Genomic DNA, 27,552 nt, shown 5'->3' on the forward strand with positions numbered 1-27,552 from the left:
CCTTTTGGTTTATTATTTGTCTCTTATTGTCTTTTATTAAACCTTTTAAAATCTACCAGGAAAGTGAACCTCGTTTTTCACATGGGGCTGGCGGTGCCTCAGCTGCCTGTTCTTAAGTAATAAAGCGAAACACGAAATTTTGGTTCCTTCGTTTACAATGTGAAAAATTGTAGCCATTGAAGCTAAAATGTCAGTTATTGATGTGGAAAATACCAGTCTTTCATTAAATAACCTCATGGCTCAAAAATAAGCTCTTTTGATTTGAAAATGCTGCTTTGCCATCTCCTAGGAGTTGTGAGCTATCTGTTGTTTAATGAAATCATGCCTTTCCAGGAGCTGGTTTCCCCAGCTGCCCTCCAAGTGCCACAGCCAGGGATTTCCCAGGATGAGGGAGAGAAGGAAGGTGCCCCTTGCATGGTGGACACTGACAAGGAGGAGTCTTTTTACAGGTTCAGCATTTAAACAGGGTGCAGCTTACAAATCTCCTAAGAAATAAAGCCAGCAAACATTTGGTACCACCTACGTGTCAGAGAGCAGGTCTGATAGCAGATTTATGCATGCTGAGTCCATAATCCATGTGCTTTTTGCTTACACTGCTAATGAACAGAGTCTGTTTCCTTGACGGAACAGTGAGATCTTCTCTGTATGAGGGAGTGTGATCTTAGAATTGCTGTTGTCTCCCATCCCTCATCTGTGGCTGGATGTTGGACAGGAGTGTATGGGAGTTAGAAGGGCAATAAAGAAACCTTCTGAGAGACTGAGGAACAGAATTACTAGCAACTCATCGTGGCTTTTTATTTGAGACTCTGAGCTAAATTCTTGCAGACAGCAAGACCTTTCTGCTTGTGCAGCAAAGAAAATTGAGTTTTACTTGTCAGAGAAGTTTAAATAAATATTTGCTATTTTTTTTTTACTCCTGATAGCTGTTTGTTCCCTCAGTAATCCCAGGTCTGGTTTTAACACCCAGAATTAATTTTTGGCAACAGATCTTATTTAAGCCACAAATACCCAAGTTTTGGGGAAGCAGTTTATCTTTTCAGTATGTGCTTCACTGCCAGTAAGATTTATGTATCTCACAATTCTTTGAAGAGATCCAAATGCAAGTCCTTGCTTGCAGTTCTAAAATGGAGGTGGGTTCCCTGGAAGCAGAAGTCATATATCTAATTCTAATTGGAATTAAATACTTTGCTTTTTAAAAGCCAGAGAAAAATTAGAATCCTTGTAGGTATGGAAAGGAGATAAATAACGAAAGAGGCTGTGTGAAAAATAAAAAATATGAGACAATTTATTTACATGAAAGAAAAAATGGCTTCTGTCTAAGGAGGATTAAAGTGTTTGCACAAAACTCCTGTTGCACATTAGCCTTGTGGGAAGACAAGGGATAAAGCAATTGTTTGGGCCCAGCTATTTTATTCAGATATTTTTTTCACCACAGTTCCTCATGTGGTTAATCCTCTTGTCCTTTCTGCAGGTTACAGGTGACACACAGAAATTAAATGTGTGGGCTCTGTGTAGGAAGGAGATCTGTTCTGGCTCTCCTGGTGAGTGGTCTGAGCTGCTGGGCTGAGTTAGGAGTAGACCATCTCTCTATGCTGTACAGCACAGATAATAAATATTTGAAGGTAAGAGGTATAAAAGTGTCCAGCTTTCCCCAAACTACTCCATAACATTTGTTTGCAAATAAAGATGTTGGTCTGGGTCTCAGTGCTCAGATGCAGTCAACTACTTAAGAAATTTCCTTGTGGTATCTGAGCCATGGAAACGGTCTTTGTGTACACCCTGACTCCCTAGCAAATGTGGATAATTCCGTTTAGCTTAGTCTGAAATGATGGAGAATAGTGCTGAATTATCACATCTGTCTGGGCTAACATCTTAGGTATTGTTTTTGCAGTTATCTGGGAGCTGAGTCCTGAGAATCAGCCAAGGCTTGAACTTTGGAAAGCTTTGGTACAAAGAACACCTCTCTATGAATATCTCTACATATATACACTCAGGGCTTATGATTTATCCATCTCTCTGTCTGTTGTGGATTATGTGCCTCTGACTCTCTTATGCTGGTTTTACTTTTCCTGTCTTTCTAATCTCAGCATTGCCTTCTTGACTGTTGCTGCAGTAGCTGCTGGAAACTCCTGATTTTGGCCAGGATCCCATAGATAATGTACAGACATAGCCCAAAGACTGACTTCTCTCTCAGGACAAAAGGAATGTGCACTATCCTGGTCTGGACTGCGTCCTCTGAGCAGCTCAGGTGCCTAAAGAGGCTTTGCTTTATTCTGCCACAGAGCTATCTGCATGTCTGTGGAAGGACTACTAACCTTGATTAATACCTGGGCCTCTTGCCAGCATAAATGCTGGAGTGTTTGCTGTGACTTCAGATTTGCTGATTAAGCTTAACTTCCAACTGACAGGTAATTTGAAAATACCATAAAGATATGTTCTTTGCAGGCTTCGAGCAGATTAAGTGGAGGAGAGGGGTTGTTATAGAGCACATTCAACTTCTGCAGTAAGCAGTACTTTGTGATGAATGTCACCATAACCTAGAGAGAAGTAAGATAATGAAATGCATTCATTTCTTCCAACAACTAAGTGTTACCATGGCCTGGAAAGGGCTTGGAGCCAGCTGGTAAAATTTACATTAAGCAGAATCAGGCCTTAGATTATCATCTACAGTAAAACATCTACAAAGAGCATGAAAGTCCAATGTATGATCTGAATGTTTATCTGCCACTGACAGACGGTATGACATGTTAAATCTGGGATCATCATGGATTTTTGATTATCAGTCCAGTATTGAACCTATTGCTATTGATACTGTTCTTACCTTCCAAGGGAAAATCATCAACAAGGAAGTCCAGGAAGCCAAAAGATGACGGAAATAAAGTAGTAGAAAAAAAATGACCTAAGGTCCTGTTTTTAATCTAATTACCCAGCTATGGGCAGGATATGTGAAGTAAAGGTAGTGCCAAAGAATGTGTCTAACTAACTGCTTTTGTCCTGTTGTGAGTTTATGCAGTGTGTTGTGTACCTCTTTCCCTCCCACCTACAGCCAAATGGATAACGTCTCTTACAACTGCAGTTATATAATACTCCTGTGCAATGACACATGAGAGTAAAGATGTTCTAGTACAATTTTTGGATGATCTAATGCAAAGACTGCTGGTATATAGGGAAATTGTAATGTCATGGTTTTATTTTTCAGATTTTTCCTTCCTCTAGTGAGCTGCAGTTTAATTGTGCCAAGTTGCTGGAATTCCTCAGCAGCAGCTCTGGTGTCTTTCTTGAAACCAACTCATTCTGTCACCAGTCAAAAATATTATCTGTCATTTTTTTCCTAAAAAATTTAGTGATTTGAGTCAAACTAGCAAAAATATCCCACTTATCCTCAGTCTAGCATGAGCAGCAGCCATGAAAAGTATTCCACACTATTTCCTCTAGGTACCTGGCCCTGCCTTAGGAGCTCTGATGACAGTAATTTTCTGCCTGTCAGTAAGCTGCTTTAGAATTTTTGCAGAGGAGAAGAGCAAAATGTTAACCACAAGTCTGGTGGTTTTGTGATTTTGTCTCTGTCGTTGCAGAGGAGATGAACTGACTCATGGCTGGGGAATAACTCCCACAGACAGCACTGTAGGGTCCTTGTTCAGGCTGTCTTCTCTCTCATGACTGCTCAGCAGATACTGGTGTCAACTCAGGATGCAGTACATTTCACTCAACAGCTGCCATGACAAAAATAAGATGGATAAATGTGCAGAAAAGCTAAAAACCAAGCTGACCACCATCCTTGTTTTCTCTTTCCAATAGATGGCAGCAATTCTCTTTCCAAATCATCATGGGTTGAACAGGTCAGGGGCTCCAGAATACCAGAAGAGTTTAAAAATACAGGCATCTTTGCCCTTTTCTTTTGCTCTTTCCGAGTGTGCAATTTGCACCAAGAAGGCAGAGGACTGAGAAAATATCTGAAGCCCTTGGAATGTGTCACTGCTGCCAAGTACAGCCGTGCCAGGAAAATACAGGCAGATCAACGAGCAAACATGACCCAGGGCTCAGAGATGGGGGAGGGAGGTTTACTTTTGCCTAAGGATGACCAAAAGTAAAAGTGGGACTATTTTAGGGTTTAATTGAAAAGAAGGGAATGGAATGTGAGGATTCCAGGTCAGATGGAGAAGTCTTGGACAGCCAAGGAGCAATGACAGTGCACCTTGTGGAGGAAGAATCACACACAGTGGACTGTCCAGCAGAGCAGGCTTCCCTTAGAAGAAGTGACTTCTTAATGTTTGTATAAATCTTCAAGAGGAAATTAAACAAGGATGGAGCTGAGGAAGCTTCTCTTCAGAAAATACTGTGGCAAAAATCTCTTGCAGATAAGACTGTTTTCTTTATCCTGAAATGCACCTGTGTTTGTCATTAGATGAGAACAGCTCCATACCACCAGATGGGCCATGGCGGGGGGGGGATGATCCAGGCTCCCATCATATATTATGACATAAAGAAAGCATTGCTTCCTGGCTGCAAGGAGATGGTCAAAATAAAAATATTTAGGTGTAGCATTATTTTAAGTGTAGAAAAAGCATTATATTATTTCTAAAACATTATTTTTAAAAGCATAACTCTCAACTATAGCCTGGAGCAAATGAGTTCTTCATTAATTTTACCACTTAAATCCTTTTAAAAATATCTTTTTAATGTTTTCAGTCATACATGCCGCTTATTTTCTTTTTACCTCAAACGTCTTGCTAGGATTTTTGGTTAAAGAGGTCTTTGACTCCACAAGCTGCTCTCCTGCTAAATGTGGAAAATGTCACTCTAGTGGGTTGTGTAATTGCCACTCCTCACTATTTCTCTTTTCACACAATCTGGAGGAGGGAAATAGTGCTACCCCAGTGAACCGAGCTGCACTGGCATTTTTGATGGGATGCAGCAAAGGCAAATCACGAAGAGAACAATTCCAGAACATTATGGAGATTGTTACAGTACAGAGTTTCCCAATAAGACACCTCAGATCACACTCCTGGTAGGAGCTAACTGGGTTTTTTTTCTAGAGCATCTTCTGGGTCTACAAGCCATGAAACCTCAACAGTACTCCACAGGACATGGGACCATATCTTCATCTTGCTCTTGAGATACTGTGGTTTTTAATGGGTAGAAATGAAACTTGCAAGCACATCTCATAAATTGCAGTATTCCCCATATCATTTAAGGGATATTCTCATATTGCAGCCTTGGCTTGTCTCTGTGATGGCTGTAGGAATACCCCAGCATGTCTGGGAATATAGCTGCTGCAAGGAGGCTTGGAGTGCACTTTGTATGGTGTTCAAGCCTCTTTGAGACAGCACTGCCATTGAAGTGCAGGTGGAGACATACAGAGAACCAGATCAGAGTGAACCAGGCCAGAGGTTTTAACCTGGATCAGTTTTTACCTAAAACAGTTTTGCTTGTGCTGGCTCAAAACATGCTCACACGGTTTTGGTAGAAGGCTGGGGAGAAGTAGCCTTTGGACCTGTTGGAACAGGTCCAGAAGAAGGCCATGAAAATGAACAAAGGGCTGAAGCACCTCTCCTGTGGAAACAGGCTGAAAGAGTTGGAGTTGTTCAGCCTGGAGAAGAAAAGGCTCTGAGGAGACCTTAATGAAGCTTTTCAATACTAAAGGGAGCTTGTAAGAAAGATGGAGAGAGACTTTTTAACAGGACTAGTAGTGACTTGATAAACAGTTTTAAACTGGAAGAGGATAGGTTTAGAGTGGACATAAGAGTAATATTTTTTTTGCAAGGAGGGTGGTGAAAATGGGCCCAGGTCGACCAGAAAAGCCATGGATGGATACCCCATTCCTGGAAGTATTCAAGGCCACGTTGGATGGGGCTTTGAGAAGCCTGATCTAGTGGAAGGTGTTCCTGCCATGGCGCTGGGAGAGCAGTGAATACTGGGAATAATTTTGTTTGCAAGAAAAAGTGGAGAAGGAGAATTGTTCTGAGGCTATGTGAGGCAGTAAACTCAGACTGAAATTTTGTCAGGAAACAAAGTGCTTTTTAGACAGCTGAGGGCGCTGAGCACTTCTTAAGTGAGATTTGCGTTTTGCAGGTTTGGGCTTTAAGCTGCAGTACTAAAATCACACATAGTGATGCTGGTGAGAAAAGCCTGGGCAGGGGCTCAGGGTCCAGCATTGCCAATAGCTGAAAAATGAAAGACCTAGAGCTGGTTAAATGGCTGCTTATGTGCTTCAGTACAAGCATAAATTTATTGCCTTAATTTTAATGGCATCTTGAAAGAAGTCTTAGATCACTAATTACCTCTTCTGAGGCAGCAGGGTTTTGTTTATTTATTGCAATTTCAAGTAGCACCATAAAAGCAGAATTGGAGAAAAATGTCAGGCTCATATACCTGTATATTGGTATTCTGGTCATCTTCTGTCAGTTTTCTCTCATCCTGGTTTTATCCTTATCGCTGAGATCCTCTTCTTTGCATGACACACCTTGGCCAGAATCATCACCCACAGCTGTCCCAAATTTCCCAAGAAATAGCCTCTCTTGAGGTGGAATCTGCATTTTGGGCACATCTGTTCAGGTCTGGAAAAAAGACACAGTGATTTCATTTCACCCAGACTATGATGCATGATTCTTTTTAGGGATTTTTAATATAAATCAGATTTCTCTGGATTCTCATTTATCTTGCATTGATTTCTCTAGCTTATTCAAGCTTCTTAAAATCGTTCCATGGTTTTTGTTTATTCACCACTTTTTATTAGCAAATCCTTAATTCCTTAGTGCTTCTAAAGCTTCTTAGAACACGAAACAATGCTTCTGATTTGTTAACTCTTATTATTACTTCTAGTGGTATGAATAAAAATTAGTTTACTTTGATGAAAGTCATTTAATACATACACTTATTTTATTAAAGTCAAGTAATTACTGCAACTAAAGTCTTTCGTAGTTGGATACTTGGTGTCTTTAGAAGAAAGGTTAATCTACTTATTGTGGCAGTCATTTCTGTAATTTTTTCAGCTCTAAAGGGACATCTTGGCTTAGAAAGTTAAAGAATTTTGAGTTAGTCACTTGCCTTGTTTTCATCCACAGAAACTTTGATTTGCATTTTCAAGTACCGGTAATTAAATTAAAGGACCCATGACTTCCAAGGCCGTTTGACATTGGGCATGTAACTCATCTCTCTTAGGTACATGTGCATGGTGAATTGCCCACATAGAGCTAAATCTCTTGATTTAGGGTTTGTGTATGACAATGTGGCTGTGATGGTGTCTCCTAACTTGAGCTGTGCCTCGAGGCATGGCATGGGCCACCTCATTTTTTGTTCAGGTGCCCTGGCACCTAAGGCTCTACATTGTGCCATGTAACAAATGTCTTCCTCTTTGTCTTCTGTGACCACACAGCCAGGCTGCAGCTGGCATGGGACCTTTGGGAGGGATTTGCCTTTCATCACAGAGCACAGGACTTGGCTCCTGAGCTACCAAGCTCCTCGATTTCCCCACTGAGGGATGAAGCACAGAGAAATGACTCTGCAGAGAAATGGCAGAGCACGTTTCTCTTGTCCCATTACATTCTTCACTGAGAAAATATAATTTCTCAGTACTCATAATGTGGGATTCCCAGCCCATCTCAGCATTTCCAATAATGTTAAAAATGGCTTTGGCAACACAGAAGTTCCTCATGGTAGAGCCAGGCAGCACAGGGACCATCTATTTTCTCCACGTGAAGAAATAGCTGGGTATTAAAGGCAGAGACATGCAGAAATCAAGCTGCCTGATGAGATGCAGACTGATACCCAGATGTCAAATAGTTGAATCCATGTTTCTGCCTGTCAGATCTGCTGGGGGTGATTCAAACTGGATTTCTCAAGGGGTAGCCTGTGGGTGTTCCCAGTGACAAGTGATTTCTCTTGGGTATCTCCTACTTAACATGTTGTCTATCCTTGGTCTTTGGGTGCTCTAGGCAGCACCACAGCTATCAGACCCAGGGGGCTGTTTGAAGGGCATGGACCTCTGGGCAGGTCAGTATCTCACAGATGTGACCCATGAGGTCTGTGGCATGGAATAACACAAGACAGAGGCGTTTTACCCTCCCTGCCAGCCTTTCTGCCTCCCTCTGCAACTCTGATCTCTCTTCAGGCAGGACCAGATCCAGGTGGGGTTGATGGCTCTGTAACCACCTACTCCACTGGAGGCAGACTGTGCTTCCTGAATCTGGCAGCCTAATGGCAAGTAAGGAAGGGGATGGATCCCACAGACAGCTACCACTGTAAATCTCTGCTGCTTCCTAAAGTGACATCCAGCCAAGGAACAAAGCAGATGAGGGAGCAGGCCTTGTAATCAGGTTTACAATTTGATCAATTATTATCCTAGCTGCAATAAGCTAGTTACAGAGATGGGAACAAGCTGGTGTCATAGAAAGCCAGCTATAAAAAGTGTGTTTCTAGACATGCTGAGTTCTGTGAGGACACAGAAACAGCCTATTAAAATATCTTGTTAACACACAGGTTGTAGCCTCAAAGCTGCTGCTTGCTTATATAAAGCTTATAAAACACACATAGTGTTTCATTTTTTCTGTCATTTTCACTTACTTGTTTCTTTGCTGTCTTATGTAAAGGGATATTGTTTTATTTGGGTAGATTATTGGATAATATAGTGTACAGGCGGTAATCACTTGTAGTTACTTCTATTTACTCACCTCCCTCAAGGTGAACAGTGCATGATGCAGACCTGAACAGGAACCCAGGCAGTTTCTTTGCAGTAGTTCCTATCATAGAAACATAGAATATCCTGAGTTGGAGGAGACCCGCAGGGATCATCAAGTCCGGCTCCTGACCCCACATAGAAAAAGCCCAAGAATCTCACCATGTGTCTGTGAGCGTTGTCCAAGCACTTCTTGAACTCAGGCTTGGTGTTGTGACCTCTTCCTTTGGGAGCCTGTGCCAAACCACCCTCTTGATATGGTGTTTACTTTCTCACTTGCAGCCATCTCTTCTTATTTGTCTCTTTTTCTCCAGCTACCTGATTTTTCTGGTTGGCCATTGGGTTAGAGGGTACAAAGGAGAAAGAATATCTGGCCTCAACTCTATGCTGAAGAGAAAGAAAATCAGTCTTGTACCTGATTGAATTACATCACAACTTCTGTCTATTCATTTATTCAAGAGACAATGAAAGGAGAAGGAAATTTAATATTTTTTAGGCACTTGCTCTCACTGAAGGGTTAGGATACTAAATGAAGATATTATTAGTTTGATTATTACATTATTTTTTCCTTACGCATTTATTAGCATTGCAATGTCAGAGTAGGGTTCAAATGAGAGTTCCTGTCCAGGTCCCATTGCTTTGGTTTAGCCTATCATTCTCCAGGAAAGGGACCTGTGACAAAATCTGAATCAAGCCCAATGTCAAACATTATTAATATCAAATATCACTGCCACTATTCCCAAAGAGGTTTCCATTTAAGAGATTGCTTCTACTTGCAGTTTTTCTATAGTGCATCCTGTAGGGTCTGAGCTCCCCCTGATGCTGTAGTAAAAACCTATACATCTATACACAATGTGTTCTGTTTTCTGCAAGGTTTTTTTTCTTGGCCTGATAACTTTCCCTTTGAAACTGTCCCCTTTTTTTATAGGCTGTGCGCTGGGTGGGGATTTAGTACAAATCTCTTTAAGAGCCCCAGTAGTTGCTCCTTGAGGCCAAATCCGAGCTGCCCACAGATTATATTGGGGTCACACCTGGACGTGGTGAGTTTTGGCAGCAACAGTGTGTTCCAGAGTTGAGACAAAATATGGGAAAGCGCTTCAGGGTCCTGGAGGATTTTTGTATGGGATATGTGAACTTAGGGCTGGGGCAGGAGAGCTCATGAAGGTAAACTTCTTAAGAGGCATTTTCTCTTCTTTATTCTTTGAAAGCAAAGGGCCATCTAAGATTTCAGGCTGCCTGAGACTAGCCAGTAAAGTACGTTTTGGGATTGAGCAGGGGAAGATTGTGTTTGAGAGTGAGAGCTGGGTTAATATATTACTTTGGTTTTGCCCCTTGTAAGCTCTTCACTGTGATATCTCTACATAGCAAATCTCAAAGAACTTCCTAGATTTACAGCCCGTAAAGGCATCATTTGCCCAAACCATTACCCCAGACACATCTCATCCTTGAACCTGAGAAAGAAGAATAATGTTGAGTGAATGTAACTAGAGGAGTTCGAGAGAGAAAAGATAACTTATATGGGAATGATTTTACACAGATTAACGTATTTCATGGACCACTTAGATTTCAGGTGACTGAGCTATGTTGGAAGAATATGCTGTTTTCTCCTTGCTCCTGTGCTTGCCACTTCCATTTTCCAGCACTTGTTCACTACTAAGCTCAGGCAAGTAAAATCAATAGTGCTCCAACATTAATAATTGAACAAAGTGGGCAGCCAGCTGAGTAAACCCCATCTCACATGAAATCAGAGCAGTTACTCCTGGCTTGAGCTAATATATCTGAGAATTAGGTGCAGGCTGAAGTGGAAAATGGGATAAAAACACAAAAATAAAATAAAAAAACCAAACAGCTGGCTTCCCCCTGTGCTGTGCTGTCATGATTCTCACCAAAGGAGTGGCAGAAGTGAATAAGGATTGCTCTCTTGAATCATTCTGTGTTGGGATGCAATCAGGCAGAATAGTTTGAAAGCATCTTTAGTTTGTAGGAATGAACTCTCCAGGGGTCTGAGTGCTATTTCCAGGCTTCATCTTAAAGCATAAATCATGTACTTATTGAGAGCTGATCATATAAAGTACACAAAGATAAGAGTGTGAGCTTTTAACTTGGGGAGTGAAAAAAAAAAGGACAATAAACACACTACTGAAAGTGTTTCTGAAGGGCATTTGGATACTCTCACAATGTAGGGTGAGAACCCCACTAGAATGTGATGCTCCACAGCATCCCCTCACTGAAATGCTGCCATTTCTGGAAAAGACTGCAATAAATTCCTCACACCCCTGGTGAAATTACACAGTGCTAGGGGACAGGGTCTCTTAATCCCAGTGAACCATTGAGCAGTAGGATGTCACATCAGATTCTCATACCACCCTGGTGGCTTCTGCAGTTTATAGATGAAAGTTGCCTACCTTATATCTTCTTTGAAAGTACTAGGTTTGGGAATCTCTAGATCAAACCTGCTCGTAAGTATTGGGAAGAGGGGGCTTCTCTGAGAGATAGTCTTGTTTTAATGGGGCAGAATATCAGTAAAGGCATAAATCATATCTGAGACAGCCGGATATAGCTGGCAAAGGAATTCAATGAGGATTAATGCCAAGGTGTCAGCAATCCAGGAGATGCACGATAGTATCACTGCAGAGCCAATAGATTAAAAATACCATGTAAAGTTTTCCTTTCTCTTAGGGAATCTCCTGGGTTCCTTTTGCAGAGTGTCTAGGAAAAGTGCTCTGAATCCTAAGTAGTGTGAGGAGGCAGACAGCCTGATTTAAAAGTGTTAAAATATTGCCAAGGGATGGGAGCATCCACAAGGACAGCACTCTGGGGTGGTGCTGAGCACTCACTGCATCAGTGCTGTTAGGTGCTGTGTTGAGGAAAAGCTGTGTGATGCACCAAGTTATCCCATCGAGAATTGCATGCCATTTCTGCAAGGATAAAAACTGCCTGTCATCTCTGTAAGGGGGAAGAATCAAGAAAACATTAAGAATTTGTGCATGGGGAAATCCCACTACTGTGTGTCAAATCATCCTTTAAAGGGACGACACAAACTCCCAGTTTGTTATTTGGATGAAGCCTGTAGGAGTGAGTTTATGAAAAGCTCAACACCCTGCATTTCAGCAGGGTGGAGTCTGTAGCTTTTTCTCCCAAACAGCAGAACAAGATCAAAGCCTTTTATTTTCATGGCTTGCAATATGTTTTTTTATTATTTCTTTTCAATGGCCTGCAACACAACAAAGAGCTGTGGCATGAAGAAATCATGATATCCAGAAACAAAGAAGAAACTAAAACTTTTCTAGGTAGGACCCATCTGTATCTCCTCTCCAAGCTCTATCTTTCCCCTTTGGCTTTCTGTGCAGCAGTTGACAGTATGTGTAAATCCAGAAAAGACTGGCAGAGCCGGGGAAACACAGGAGGCAATTAATTCATCTTGAAACAGCACAGCCTAAACAGTCACCAGTGACCTGGACTGTCTATATAGAGAGTTTAGGTAATTGTGTTGCCAACTTGCCATCAGGGCTGGATTTTTATGAATAATTTTTTTGCAGTGAGCAGCAAATATTGTCCTTAAGTATGTTAATGAAGGAGCAATTGTATGGCTCTTAGCTGCAGCAACCACTTCTGGTCTTGTGGGTGCTGCCCATCACCTTTTGAGACCAAGGTGGGTCCAGCAGAGACCACTAGGTTGAACAAGAATCTCCAACCATGAACTCAAGGGCCAGAGGAAAGAAAAGAAGAGGCTTGTTTGTCCCTCATGATCCACTTGGATGTGTGCAGCCTGGAGGTGTACAGATGGAATGAAAAATAAGACCATATAGCATGATTCAGCTGATCCCAAACAAAGGTTAGGGGCAAGGAATTCCTATGTGAGCAGAGGGAAGGTTTGCAGGGAATTTCCCCTGGCTGCCTTTCAAAGTTCTGGCTGCTGCATATTGACCTGTGAGGCATTTGTTTGGTTTGGCTTTTATTTTCTTTTTCTTCCTTTTTTTCTTTTTTTTTCCTTTTCAGTTCTTGTCTGTTTTGTTTCTGAAAGAGTGACATCCTGGCCCCTCACATTTCTGGAGGCAACACACACATTCTTTGTAGCTCTCTGTTACCAAGAGGACAGAAAATATTCTTCATAATTACACATGATTTGATCATTCCAGCATTTCTACCTCTTCCCAGAAGTTTTATTATCATCATTAATTTATCTGGCATCTACTTACAGCTCTAGGCATTTTCCCAAACCTTTAAACACACAGTTAGCCGTTCTGAACACTTCACTGCTGTATTTCTTTTCCTCAATTTGCTAGTTTTAAATATTTTGCTAGTATTCTTTCCTGCAACATGAGCTTTATTCATGTAGTCCCCATTACTGTACTATCATCATACTCCAAGATCTCTTTTTCATCACAGCACTGTAATAAAAAATGGTGTTATCCCTAATTACAAATGAGAATCTGGGGTACAGTGGGACGAAGATTCATCTTTTGGTGACTTGCCCAAAATATCACAGAGGCAGAAAAGAGAATTACACTCTGGTGTCCCTACTCCAGCTCCTGTTGGGCCAGCTAGGTTTTGCTGTCTTACAATGTATTTCTCTTTCAGAAACTATTCTGCAATTTCCAGTGTATGCACAACTCACTACTTTCTCAATTGCCTTTAAGGAAAGATGAACCAAGAGGGAAGTGATCTTAAGAACAGAGGATTCCTATGGGAAATTGTCTTCTAGCTTCTGGATATTGGGCAGAAAAAAGATCTTTTGCTTAAGAGAGAGCTGAACTCTGATCTAAACTGTGAAGTATAAATCATATGAATCAGATATGTTCATCATATCTGTATATGATTGCACTTGTCCATAGTAAGTTTCTTTGATCTCAGAGGAATGTGAGAGATGATCACAAATAATGTTGGGTTTCAATAGCCAGCCCAAATCACATTAAAAACATCAATTTCATCCTCCTGTTTGCTTCAGTAAGGGTTGGTAGATTACTGAAACGAGAAACTTGAATCACAATCCAGCACAACTCTTGGTGTGATTCTGTATAGTCCCTCAGTCACCACACAATGGGCAGACTGCATGTCCCCAGGAAAAGCCATGTACTGCAATGGTGGAATTCATCCTACCTCTGTCATTGCAAATTAATTGTACAGGCTGCCAAAATTCCACAAATTCTCACTTTTCATCTGTTTAAACTCAAGCCCATGTAATGCTCTTAACACAACTCACAAGACCCACAGGTATCCTCAGTCTGAGCACAGGCCACCTGTGCTTTGTTTGCTGGAATGGGAGCAAGAGCCCGGAAAACAAAGCTGCTGATGGAGATGCCAAAATCGTGCTCTTTGTCAGACAGAAACCGAGTCAAAAATCAGGTTTCAACCTATGCAGAACTTGGCCAAACCTTACTGTTAATTTGGCTTCCAGCATAAGCAGCACAGCACTGTAATACAAAACTCCCTTGGTGGGTAAACCACTTTGCACATACTGTCGGATTATAGCTGAGTAGGATTAGAGATGTCCTGGTGTCGGCAGCTTTCTCCAATGTCACACTGAGAGCCAGCTCTCCTGGCTCAGCATCCTGATCCTGGTGTGGTTCAGTGTGAGAACGTGGTGAGCAGTCTGGGGTCTCCAGTCCCATCACTTTGTGCTCCTGAGACTGTCACAGGAGGGAAGTGGTCACTGAGTCCATCACAACTGGAGAGAGAAGCTTGCCAGACTTAGACATGGTGACTAGTGGTACCCAACAATGTCCTAAATAATTTCACTGCATTTGCTCCAAATATACTTTTACCAATTAACTGGGCAAAACCTTAAACAACTAAACAACAACATAAAACCCCCCAAAACTAACAAACAAAAGCAGCCCTAAAGAAAAAAGGACTTCAAAGCATTTCACTTACATTAATTAAGCTATATGTCTATGTCAGTCCGTGTCAGCCAACAGATATTCAGCAATCCTTATCTCTACACCGCTGAGCCTGATAAAGGTCTAATTGCCTGAGAAATGTACAGCCCTTGGGACTGCAGTAGCAAAAGCAATTTCCTTCTGCACAATGGAGCCTTAACGAAAACACCTCCTGCTTAATGAAAGCATGGAAGATTAAGGGACAAAGGTAGGGGTGTGGAGCTGAGTTGCAGCCAGACGGGGTCTGAGTGGGATGGCTGGGGGCAGGAGGAGCCCCAGGCAGAGCAGGAGGTGCCTGTGCCATTCCATGCTGCCACATGCCCCAAATGCTGGTGCCACCGAGGGGCAGCCCCTGCCTCCAGGTGCTGTCAGTGCTGCTGGGTGCAACCAGGGCACCGCCAGCAACGATGAACTCAGTCCCCACAGCTGCCTCCACTTGCCTGAGCAAAATCTGGCTACTTGTTGTAGAAGCTTTTAGAGGTGAAAGGATTGAGCACAGAAAATATGTTTGTAGCAACAGTGTTTCTTTGTTGCAAGTTAAAGAGCCAAGTTTAATGCAGGATGCAAAGCTGACCCTGGGGTGAAACATCACTGAGCGTCCTCAGAGGCTGCCCTCCCACGCATGAGCCGAACTCAGAAAATCTTTGATCCATTCGTGTTTAAAAGTGAGAGAGAGGGGGAAAAGCCCTACAAATTATCCTAGAGATAGAATAAAACAGCGGAAGCAGCAAAGAGAGGTTAATGTGCATTTTGCAGCAGGTACTGATGAGGGACAATTTCCCCATTTCCTTTCTGGTTTAGAAATAAGATTTCATGGACACAGAGATACTTATGGAAGAGCTAATGAAGCATAGAGCTGAGTGAAAGACATCATGTTCAGGGGGCTGCTCCCAACTCACAAAAAAAGTCTTTCCCTTTTTTTCTCCCCACAATTAAAAAAAAGAGGAGTTAACACCTGTGCTTGCTTTACTCTGCCATTTTTCACATTTCCAGTTGTTCTCAAGGGAATCAAAGTGACAGATTTATGCAAAGCTGCAGTTCGGATCTTTTCTTGCCCCGGAGCAAGGCTTTTATCCAAGGTTTTCCTTCCCCCTTCATGAGAGGATAGTGAAGAGGAGGAATGCATCACATTTAGAAAGAGCAAAGAAAAAAAAAATCTTTCACAGCTGTTTCTAGCAGCTGAGATATATTTAATCCAAACTAGAGATTAACATGCACCTCTGTGGAAGCGCTATTTCCCCTCCTCACCTGCGTAGCAGACCGGGCTCAGAGATGAACTCAGCAGCAAACTCATGTTGAGAGGATAGAGGGCTGCAGTGGGAAAGCTGTGAGCAAGTGACTTTTTGCTCTTATTCCCAGAAATTCCTGCTATGGATTGATTCTCCAAGTAAGGTGGGCAACTTCTTTGGGCTGTCTATATTATAAATGCCACTTCTAAGTGCTTCAGGACCTCAGATTTGCCTGTGCCTAGCTCTAGCTCCAGCTCCAACAAGCCTCTGTACAGCGAGGTTTTTAGCAGGGTATCTGCAAAAAGCAGCTCTTCTGTAACTTGCTTTGGAAATGGGATGGTCTCTCTCTCTGTCTCAGTGCTACGTGCACATAGATGCAAATGAGCAATGGCAAATCTTCAGTAGCACAAGAACTCCCGCTGTCTCTTCAGGGCGCTGAGCCATGAGCAGCAGTTGGAATGTGCCCTCCTAGTGAGCACTTATGTTTTATCTTCACTGCTCAGCGTGCAAATGCCCTGAAATCCCATCCTTGAATCTGTAAGGGTTTGGGAAGCAGAACTATTAGCACACCTGTATGAACTTTCCTGTGGTGCTTGTCTCCGTGTTATCTGAGTGCTGCAAACAAGTTAATGGATGTGAATTCACAATCCCTTTATGAAGTAAGAAGCTGGTACCCATGTGACCTACCAGGCTCGGCATTTTTGTCCCTAAATCTTATCCTTCCAGTCAATCTCCTTCTCCATCCTCGTGTTTCAGCCAGATATGAAAGTATTGCCTCTAGTCATACGAAAAAAGTCTCCTACACAAGAAAAAGAGTCTAGTTACTCTTTAGATTGCCCTGATGAAGAGAGCATTGAAACCCTTTCCACAGAAATCTCACCCAAGATAAGCATGTAAAACGTGATATTTCAGCCCAAACAATTAATGCAATCCAAGGAGGAGCCAGGCAGCTCTGCTGACAGGCCATATAATCCAGCAAATCATTTGCTTTGGCTGCTGCTGCTGGACCTTGTAGCCTTCACAGGCTTCAACAGCACCTGTTCTGTACATGTGTCACCAGCCCCTGAAATGGTGGCCAGGGGACAGCTGTCCTGGCCTTGACATATGATATGAATTAGCCAGCCTTGCACTGGCTGCTGTGAATGTGCAAATGCAAGGATCCCTGCACATCAGTCTCTGCCCCTGGGTCATCAGCAGTTGTGTAGGTGAGTTTCAGCTGAGGCAGGTTCTGAAGCTGTTTTCTCCTCCTTTGCAATTCTGATGGTGTGTGTGAGCATCTCATTGCCAAGGAATTTGGGAGCAGGACTAAATTACCAATAGGAACCCATCAGCAGCATTGCCCTCATCACAAGCATTCAAGTGAATTCTTCAAGAATGTTCGTGGCATTGCTGACCCAGCTGCGGAGGAAAGAAATCCCCCTGAGTCAGGAGGACAGTTGTGCTCAGCACCAAGCCAGCTGATTGCCATCGGAACAGGAGAATTCTCCATGAGGGAGCTGGATCAGAGCCCATTTCACTGCTTTGGCCACGTGCTTGGCTTAACTCACCGGGTTAAGTGTAGATTTTTTATCCTTTGTAAAGGGTAATTTCTAAAATCCAAAGAAACCTCCTGCACATTGGTGGGGAGATGTGATTTTATGTCAGCTGCTCTGTGGATAGAGCTCTAATTCAAGAGCATGGCAGAGATGAACAAGACCTACTTAAGACAGAAAAATACTAAGCCCATATGCTAATAGAGCAGGAGTTTTTTCCCTAGGTGGTTTGATGCCCTCTCAGCAGCAGTTAAAGAGAGAAACTTGCTGTCTGGTGGCTGAGGAATAGTGGTTCATGGGGAGTGGGCACACCTCATTTGAGTGTGGCTGGGAATTGCTGGGAAGGTTATGACCCCGCACTTGTCAACCCAGACAAGAAAACTCACCTCTCCTCCTCTTGGTACTTCATTTAAAATGAAATTGAAGTAAGTGTGGGGATGCCCGTGTGAAAAAAAAGGTGCTTTGAGGGTGGTGGTGGGGCTGGCACAGCAGCTCTCTGGCTCCAGAAGGGTCAGGAGCACAGGGAGCAGCTGAGAGAGGGCATAAGGCATGGGGCATGACACTCAGGCTAAGCCCAGCGTTCTGCAGGACAGGAGGCAATGCAAGCTGGCCAGTGTGAAAGCTGGTGTTACAGAACATCTGACAACTCCTGTGAGGATGTACAGGTTTCTCTGATGGGGTTTGTACTGCACATCTCCAGTTGTTGGCCATGCAAGAAAAAAGGCTTAGGGTTCTCGTTGTTCCTTTTTCCTTCCTTCCTTTCTTGCCCTTATTTATCTGGTTTTACCATATATTTTTCAATTAGTTAACTTGATTGCTTCATTTGCTCCTTCTTTGCTTAAAATTTTCCTTGACAAGCTACTTCCCTTACTGCCCTTTTCTTCCTGTCCTGAGTCTCTTTCTTCCACTTCCTCTCCCTTTTCCCCACTCTTTAGTTTTCTCTTTGGCTCTGCATCCCTGTGTCTGCCTCATTCCTCATTATTTCCTACCCCTTCATCTGTGAGGCTTCCTGGGGTGCAGGGGCACTTCTAACCCTGTGGTAGTCTACAGTAGTCTATCACTCAGTAATCTCTGCTGCCTTGCCCCTCTTTGCCACTAGTCTCCCCCTCCAGATGTTCATCACATCTGTACACGAGGCACACACAGCCCCCGAGCCAGGAGATTGAAGTCAGACCCAGTTTAAGGAAATGCCATCTTCAGTGGGATTCCCCTCTCCCAATCCAGAGCTCCTCGGGTGTTGAATGAGACATGGGATGGGAAGCAGTTGTTTTTCTTATCCCATCCCATGAAAAATAATCAGGTACTCCATTGATTAGTGCAGTTTGGGAGAAGAGAATTTGTGCTGAAAATTGATTTATAATGGAAAATATTTTAAATAAAAATGCTTTAAATTATATAGAGGTGTTTTCTAATAGAACTGTCATATACCATGAGACAACGTTACTGGAAAGAACATCTATAATGAGAAACAAATCACACTGACCTTTGCTATAGGCTTGAAAGCAGGTTTCTTTGGGGCTGTGGGGACTCATTTGCCCTCCAGCAGTGGAAGAATTAAGATGTAATGTTTAACATAAACAAGAGAGATTTAATCCCAAATCCTTGTGGGAGAGCACTTTGTGTTCTCTTAAAAGTTCAGTAATTCCATAAGCAAGATGGACAGTTGGGTTATTTTAGACTCAATGAAAGCAGGGGAGGGACAGAAGGGACGTCAAAGGGAATTAGCTCATCAGAGTAAGAACTCAGTTGTGAAAACTGAGCAGAGAGTGAGTTCAATTGCATTAACCATACATGGTGCCGAGGTCTCTCATTATAGGATGCCCTTTTCCCCTTTTTGTTCTGTCCAGCCATACTGCAAGAAGAGATGTTTGTCTACATGGGATCATCCCAAGCTGGGGCTGGGCAGTGCCCTGTACACAGGGGCCCTTTGCTGTTCAGACAGTAATATAAGAGGAATGATTCTCATTTCCATTTGAGCTCTACACAAGACCCTCTGAGGGCAGGTGCTGGTTTCTGAGTGATGAAGGAAGAAAGGCTGCACAGGGACACTTGTTGTTTCTGAAGACCTGTCTCTGCTGGATCTACCTGCTCATCTTCTCTGCACTCCCAAAGACAGAGTGGGCTTTGTTTGGGAGCATCTTGGCCCTTTTGAAAGGCAACCCCTTCCACAGCTCTAGTGTGTCCTGCTTCTCTTCTGCTGGGGGACAGTTCCAGAAATCTGTTACCACTTAAAGCACTAAATTCACTTTAGAAGAAGACTGTGTCAAATGTTACCTCCAGCTGCGATTCAAAAACTGAAGAAAATTCAACTTTCAGGAGACATAGGAGGGACAAGATATAAATGCAGAAAACTTGAGCACAGACAAAACATTTCACATCTCTATCTTTTTATTTCCAGACAAGAAGCCAAAGTCCTACACTATGAGTGTTACATTAGGACTTAGATATGTAAGCATCACTTTCTTCATCACTCTTCTGTGGTCCTGCAGCTGAAGAGAGCCAGTGTGAGTGACTGGGTGCTGGAGGGATTATTGCCCTGGCCCAAAACCAGGCCAGAATTACCTTCACTTGATAATAGAAGCTTGGATTGAAGGACAAGTTGTACTTTGCCAATATAATTTTTCTTCAGGAGTGACTAATGAAAATTGTTCCATACTTGTGTAATGCTGGCTAGCAGAATAAATTTGGTTCTTGGAGAAAAAGAGCAGATAGATGTGGTAGTGCTGCTCTCTCCCTGGCTCTTTGGAGACCAGGCTTTATGATCCTGAGTTAATCTTTGGTGCCTGCTGAAGAAAAGAATGTTAAAAATCTGGGGAAATCAAGCTAAAATAATGTCTGGTCATCTTGTCATCAAATAAAGGGAAGTGTGCTCAGTTTATTCAAGGGAGTACTTGATTATTGGATTATAATTGCCAAAGCTGGGTGAGAATTTCTAACAAGAGAGTTTTTTTTCACATAGCAGACAATAGCATAATGCGAACCTATGGATGGAATCAAAAGCCAGTTAGATCCAGAAGGAGAAAAAGCAGAAGATTTTAGCATTGGAACGATTGACCAAGGGATGACCTATCTTCTCCACCATCTGAGATTTTAAAGTGAGAGTTGTGTCTTCCACTTTCTTCTTCTAAATTCAGTAATGATCATGACACAAGAGTCCCTGGGTGACATCATCAGTGTGGACAGACTAGACTTTCCTAGCAGCCCCTCTGCCTTTTAAACCTCTGTTGCTTAAAAATTGCATTTACCTGAGCCAGGGTTCACCCCAGGGACAGGGGAATTAGACATCTTTATTCCTTTCTCCTCAGCTGTGGGAATGCTGTGTTTGGATATCTTTCCCATCGCCGGTTGTGTCAGTGGTATGTGTTATTCAGATGTGTGTCCACTGGGAGCTACGTTCAGACAGCACATTTCACACTGATTTATGAACAGACTTATGAGCGCAGCAACTTCTGGCCTCTGCTGACTTGGGCTGGAATCAGCTTGCATGTTGTTGCTATTCTTGTTCTTGGACCTGCAGTCATGGCTCGTGAACCAGCTGCTGCAGAAATGTGGAGCTGAGGAAGCCCTTGCCTCAGAGCTCCTCTGTAAACAGAGGGTGGAGGAGGTAGGTAGCCAAGGGAATTCAGGGAAAAGATGGAAGGTAAACATACTCAGTCATGACGAGCTGGAAAAGGACTGCCTGTGGCAATAAATTGGATAGGCAGTGGTGGGCCAAGGCTGGATCTGCCCAGGAAAAGATGCTGCAGGACTCCAGGCATGAGACAAAAAAAAAAAATCTTTTTTGTGTGAATGCCATGAAAGGGAGAATGTCTGGGAGAGGCTACAGGCAAAGTGTTGACACAACCTTGAGAATAGAGAGGGAAATCTAAAGTGAGGATGTCATCCAGGTTGTAAGTCCAAGTGACGGATAAGAGAAAAGCAGTTCCCCTTCAGACATGGTGAGTCTGAGGACCAGATGTCCCCAGATGTGAGGGAGCCAGGCTAAGATGGGAGTTTCAGTAGCAGAACACAGATAACAGCACAGAGGTCCAGATCCAAAGGAAACTGCATTTGAATTGGTGAGGTTTGCCAGAGATCAGGGCAGAGGAAAAGGACAGCAGGACTCAGTGACCACAGTGAGGGCAGAGTGGAGAAGGGAGATTGGTTTCAAACTAGGTTTATATTAGATATTAGGAAGAAACTCCTTACTGAGAGGTGATAAGGCACTGGAACAGGTTGCCCAGAGAAGCTGTGGATACCCCATCCCTTGGAATGTTCAGCATCAGGTTGGATGGAACTTTGAGCAACCTGGTCAAGTGTAAGGTGTCCCTGCCCATGACAGGGGGGTTGGAACTAGGCAATCTTTAAGGTTCCTTCCAACCCAACCCATTCTATGATTCTGTGAAGATGGACGGGGGAAAGGGTAAAGGCCAAAGGGGACAAGAAAGAGCAGAAAGATATAGTGAAGGTATAGCCAAAGATTTCCATCTATACCAACTACCTGATCCTTCTACTCACTTTTCTATTTGAATTCTAATTGCTATTACAGAAAGTCTTTTTACTGCTATGCATAAAATACATCTTTCCAAACTCTTTGAAACAACAGTGTATTCCCAGCTGATCTCCAAAGACAGGTCCAGTTTCTTCATGGTCATGATTAGTCTTCAAAAGAAAAAGCATGAAGAACTATGGCCAGGAAATGTGAGTTTTTTAAAAATAGGAATCAGCCCAGTATTGGTACAAAAATAGTTAAATACAATGGACCAAATGTCAAACTATGAAAAGAATTACTCAAATTAGAGAAGCATAGATAGAAGAAGCTAACAAAAACATCTCTTCCTGTGGGGACACTAGCACAGCCAAATACTCATCTTTGTAGGTCACCCGGTTTAAAGAGCAAAAATCTGGGTTTGATATTTTGTACCCTGGACTACAAAGGAATCACTGTAGATATATAAATAAAAGACAGCTGGGCTGAGGTTTCAGATCACCTACACCCATCAGAAAGGCAGCCAGACCGAGCACTGTTTGATACCTGCTCTCCTGTTTGATACCTGGGCTAACACTCAACTCAGTCAACTTTAGAGGCAAAGAGAGACAGAGCAGAGCAATGTTTGATTAAAAGGTTTCAATCACCCACATTACCACAGAAACAGCAAAGAAAATTACATTGCCAAGGGAGAAACCTTTGATTTAAATATCTGTAAAAATGTGTGAAAAAAAAGAAGAGCTCCTGCCTGGGAAAATCATGAGCTTGTCTCAACGTCTACAAGACTATCTAAGCAGAGGAAGTGAATGAATAACTGTGGCATATGCATGAGTGGCTGAAAGTGCAGCCTGAGCAGTAATTGGCTCTATTGGTGCTCCTCTGATTAGCTGGTTTTGGCTACAGCACTTGTCAGACCCACGCTGAGTTCACAGTACAAAAGTATTCACACTGCACTGAAGAACGTCTCAGATCAGCCGGTGGATCCCTGCAGAGAAACAGCAAACACAGATCTGAAGGATGCAGTCTCCAGGGAGGGCTTTAAATCCTTACTTCATGTCACTAATTCCTCGTTATCTAGAGCTGGAAGAGAAAGGACTTCTGGAACAGATTCAGATGCTCCTGTTACTTTTCACTACTTCAGAAATGAAGGAAGAGGGAAGAAAATTGATGATGCTTCTGTGGAGAGAAATTTAAGAATAAAATCACATTATTAATCACTGAATATAGGTGGTTTGAGCTCTTTACCAAAATGTCTATCTGAGTTGCTAATGAACTGAGAGAGCAAAAGGATCAGCTTATTGATATGGGAGGGAAAGGTTACACACAGATAAATCTCCAGAGAGACTCCTGACAGGGAGACGTCTCAGCTGGGGACATGTCACTGAGGGCACAGGAGAAGAGGAGCCTCCCCAAGTCCTTACAGTGACAGTGGGCACAGCACCAGCAAACATGAATGGATGAGACACAGGAAATCAGGCACCTCCAAGGGAGAGGTATTTTTATGTGCAGACTTGCACACCTACTGTGTCTATTTCAGGGTAATGGCTAAGACCCCCCTTCAGCTCATTCAGCTCTGAAATCAACTCCATGGATGCCTGCTATATCCTCAGAATGCTGACATGACCACTGTGCAGAATGACAGAGAAATTCCACAGAACATTAATTATTTGCATCCACACTCTGGTAATCACCACCAAAAGCAATTTGGAGAGCATCAGCCAGCACCAGAGTATGCCAGCAAATGCTGTTGTGTTTTCTGAGCTTGCTCACTGATTCAAACACCCTGATCAAATATAAGCAGTTTAGGCTCTTAATAGTAGCATTAAGGAAAGACTTCCATATTTTGCTTGTGAGTTGCCTGTCCTTTCTCACCCTGTCCTCCCTCCCAGCTAAATTATGTTATGTTGTGTGGTGGCTAAATGAAATGTGAGGAACAGCAGAACAGATCACAGCTTAGATTAGATATTTCCAAAGTGGCTTGAGGAGAGTTGACCATTATTTACTTGCAACGTAGAGTAAGCAGAGATGAAGGCTGTGAGGCTTTTCCACCCAGAAGATATCAATCTTGGATGTATACACAGAGAAAATCGAAACATTGTTTTATACAAGCTGAGAATTTGGTTCCAAAACCAACCAACCTATGGCCACAAACATCTCATCAGCTTCTTGGGGCTCTGCCTCCTTAATAGAGGCACTGAGGTAATAAAACACACAGTTGCTGCCCACACTGAACACAAGATTTACATGGGTGAAGCTGCCAGGCTGTGACACCACTCATACCACTTGGAAAGACATGGACAGACATGGAGAGCCTCTTGAATGGGCTGAACAACTCTCCCACCACTTGCAGCACTTCTCTCTATTCTTTGCCAATATCTCAAGATACCATTTCTCAATAGAAACCTGAGGTTGTATCAAAGCCTCCATTTACACAGGATTGCACAAAATGCCTCCAAAACTGCCTCAGCTTTATCTGAAGTCAACATCAACCACAATTCTTTGTTTTATTCTTTATTTTTTGTTTATTTATCTAAAATCTACTGAGAGAGGATCTGAAACCTTCTCTAACACAGTTTTATCCCCTCAGGTTCCAAAGCAAAAAGCAGTTTTTCTTAGTGGTTAACATTAAAGAAATACTGAGCTACTTGGTCTTTTGGGATTTCTTGAGGGTATTTTCTTAAAAAAAAAATCAAAATTGTCTTTTAAACTTTTTTCCTGAAAGTTGGAAGCAATTTGTTGATCTTTGAGAACCAGGGAAAAAAAATTTAAAAATTCTATCTGTCATTCCGAAATTTTTTTTAGGGAAAAAAATCAAAATCTGTTTCTCTTTTAGCAAGAACCAACTTTGCTATTCATTCATAAAGCTATGATGAAATATATTGTAGCATCTTGTCATCATGAAATATGAATACTGCTTTGTTAAGCTCTTTAGCACGCAGATGAGACTGATGAAACTATTCCAGAGGAAGACACTTGTCACTGAAGATGTTTTATCTCACTATTATGGAGTTGACTCAGCATTATTCAACTGATGATTCATTATTTTGCACATTATTTCGAACCCAAGTCCTGCACAAGGACCCTCGTATACCAGGTGCAGCATGGACATGGAACAAAGAGGCACCTTCTGCTTTCAAGAGCTCCTAGTCCTTGTAGAGGACTGGAGTGGCAGATGGAGACAGAGATTAAAGGAACCATCCAGGACTTGCTACAGCCAGGGGAACATTTAACTGTGACTGTGTCTCCATGATGTTCATGCAAAGAAAAGCTCCAAAAGATTTTAAGCATCCCATGCCCATTCCTGACTATTATTCCAAGTGAGATCAGATGTGGGAAAAGGAGAATACTGAAATAGAAAGAGGCTGTTGGAGGCTGTGAGTGGTGCAAGGCCCCCAGGGATCCTTGGGAGAAGCTCCACAGCAGTTTGTATGTGGGGAGAGGGTCAGTCTTTGAGCTCTCTGCCAAAAAGCTGGAGAAGCCCTAAGCTGCATCAGACTGTTTTAGGATGAAACAGTGCAAAGTCAAAATATATTGAGTCCTGGCTTTTTACTTTTACCTTGCTCATCAGATGTATTTTGGAAAATGATTGCAGGCTGCTAGGAAGAGCTGGTCTCCTAAACTTTCAAGTTTTTCTCCAGTTTCATTTGAAGTGGGAGAAGTGGATGACTAGAGCTACAAGTTTCTACATAAACACATCTTAAGTTTCCCAGGATTTTCTTTCCTAGAGGAGCTGTGCACAGCCCCCTGCTCCACTGGGACTCTTGCACTTCCAAAACCCTACGAGCCACATCTTCACCTTCCGAAGCCCTGGGTGCCACCAAGTGCTCATCCCGGGTCCGGGGAGTGTGGCAGCAGCTGCCCTCACCCCGGAGCGTGCCTGCCTTTCTCATCTCTGCTCTTCTACATCTTCCCTCTTTGCAGTCTCCGTCCTGTCCACCTCTTCCCTTTGCATTCCTCCTCTGCAACTCTGCCTTTGCATCCCTCCCCTTTGCATCCCTCCCTTTTCACCTCCCCCTTTGCACCTCTCTCACTTACATCCCTCCCCTTTGCCTCTCTGCCCCCTTCGCATCTCTGCCTTTTCCCATCCCTCCCCTTTGCATCTCTGCTCCTCGCATCTCTGCCCCCGCACACCCCCTGCCCCTCGACCCTCTGCATCTTCTCCCCTTCTCACCGCTGCCTGCTCGGCTCTCAGCCCTCCGGGCATCTGGCCCTGGCACCCTGCGCTCCTCCCTCCCGCCCCTTTGCACCCCCGACCCCTTCACATCCCTCGCTGCCTCCCCGAGCTCTCGCCCACCCCCGGTCCCCCTCAGCCTCCGGGGCACCCGCAGCGCCTCCGGGCCGTCCTGTCCCCGCTCCAGCCCCCCTGACCCCCGGCCCGGAGCCGCCCGCGATGCCGCCGCTGCTGCTGCCGGTGCCGGTGCCGGTGCTGGTGCTGGGGCTGGTGCTGGTGCTGGGGGGCCGGGCGGGCGGCGGCGGGGGCTGCCAGCTGCCGGCGGAGTGGCGACCGCTCAGCGAGGGCTGCCGGGCCGAGCTGGCCGCGATCATCGTGTACGCGCGGGTGCTGGCGCTGCACCCCGACCCCTACGGCGCCTACAATTACCTGCCCTGGCAGAGGGGCCCCCCCGGCGGCACCCAGCAGGGAGCAGGGGACCTCTTTTACTCGGCCGAGATCGAGCTGCTGTGCGATCAGGCGTGGGGCAGCATGCTGGAGGTGCCCGCCGGCTCCCGCCTCAACCTCACCGGCCTCGGCTACTTCTCCTGCCACTCGCACACCGTCATGCAGGGCTACGCTTATTTCTTCTTCCTCCGGTGAGTCCTGGGCTAGGGGGATCCGGGGAGGAGTTGGGATGTGGCATCCCGGCTCCGGGGCATCTCCGCGGGCGGGGGATGCGCGCCCGCCCCTGCCCGCAGGGTTCGCTCCGTCCCGCTGCCGCTCTCCGCGCAGCGCCTTCTCCTCTGCGCTTCCACCCACAGTTTCATAGGGAAAGAAAAGCCCGAAACACCAAACTCCCATAGTATTCCAGCACTGTCGGCCGGCACATGCACAGGGAGCTGCTGTTGAGTAGTTCGTGGGTGCTGCTGCTTTTGTTTTTGCGGCGGGACGGTCGCAGAGCTGGAGAGAGGCCAGCGCCTGTTTGCCGAAGTTTGGCATGGGAGTTTAAAAACCATCCCCAAATACTCACCCGATAGCTTTCCATCGGCTCTCCCTAGTCCCAGCCAAACCCTGACTTTTGGGCTCATCGAAAGAATAAGAAAATAAACCACAATGTGGGAACAGAGCCATCTCCGTGACCTTTCAGTTCAAGAGCATTTGCAAAATACTACCCAGTGGCTTGTTTTGAAATACTTGGTATATTCTTGCACTGGGTGCATAACATAACTAATTTTGATGCTGTCTAGGGCTTAGTCTGCAGCAACATCTTTGAACACACTTTATTGGCACAAGTTATTTATTGACTGCTTGAAGGAGTACTTAAACTCTGGGCTCAAGGGCAAAGTGATGGAAATTCAGTAGAAACCACGGCCCAAAATATATATTTGCCTCCTTCATGTAGTTTCACAGGTGTCTGCAGGGTGGAAGGAGCCTGTTTGGTCTTTACTGCTGCTGCCTGATCCAGTCCTTTGTGGTGGAAGTTGTCATTTTGGTGACTTACATGCCAGGAGAGCTGAGAGCCACTTGCCGGCTAAAAGTCTGTGTGACTTTGTGTTGAGCCAGGCTGAAGTATGACAGGTGACTTCTGCAGGAGAGAGAGTGCTGCTCATTCTCACA

General features: G+C 43.9%; 1 protein-coding gene and 1 long non-coding RNA gene across 3 annotated transcripts in view; one reads left to right on the forward strand and one right to left on the reverse strand.

The window, feature by feature from the left end:
• Positions 1-1,260: 1,260 nt before the first annotated feature.
• LOC148223761 (uncharacterized) lies at positions 1,261-26,476 on the reverse strand. Of its 2 annotated transcripts, XR_015804100.1 has the most exons (5): positions 26,383-26,476; positions 8,837-9,061; positions 8,670-8,738; positions 6,373-6,557; positions 1,261-4,503 (listed from the first exon to the last, which is right to left on the reverse strand). It is a non-coding gene; the product is annotated as an uncharacterized LOC148223761 (long non-coding RNA). The 2 variants fall into 2 exon arrangements; XR_015804099.1 differs by lacking the exon at positions 26,383-26,476 and having other exon boundaries at positions 8,837-11,269.
• CCDC3 (coiled-coil domain containing 3) overlaps positions 26,410-27,552 on the forward strand; it is a 34,340-nt gene continuing 33,197 nt past the window's right edge. Inside the window, exon 1 of the mRNA XM_014883136.2 lies at positions 26,410-26,591. Within this exon, the coding sequence (XP_014738622.2) occupies positions 26,485-26,591 (107 nt within the window). The 5' untranslated portion in view covers positions 26,410-26,484. The remainder of the gene's footprint in view (positions 26,592-27,552) is intronic.

This window comes from Sturnus vulgaris, chromosome 5 (genome assembly GCF_052056855.1).
Source record: "Sturnus vulgaris isolate bStuVul1 chromosome 5, bStuVul1.hap1, whole genome shotgun sequence".
Lineage (NCBI taxonomy): Eukaryota > Metazoa > Chordata > Aves > Passeriformes > Sturnidae > Sturnus > Sturnus vulgaris.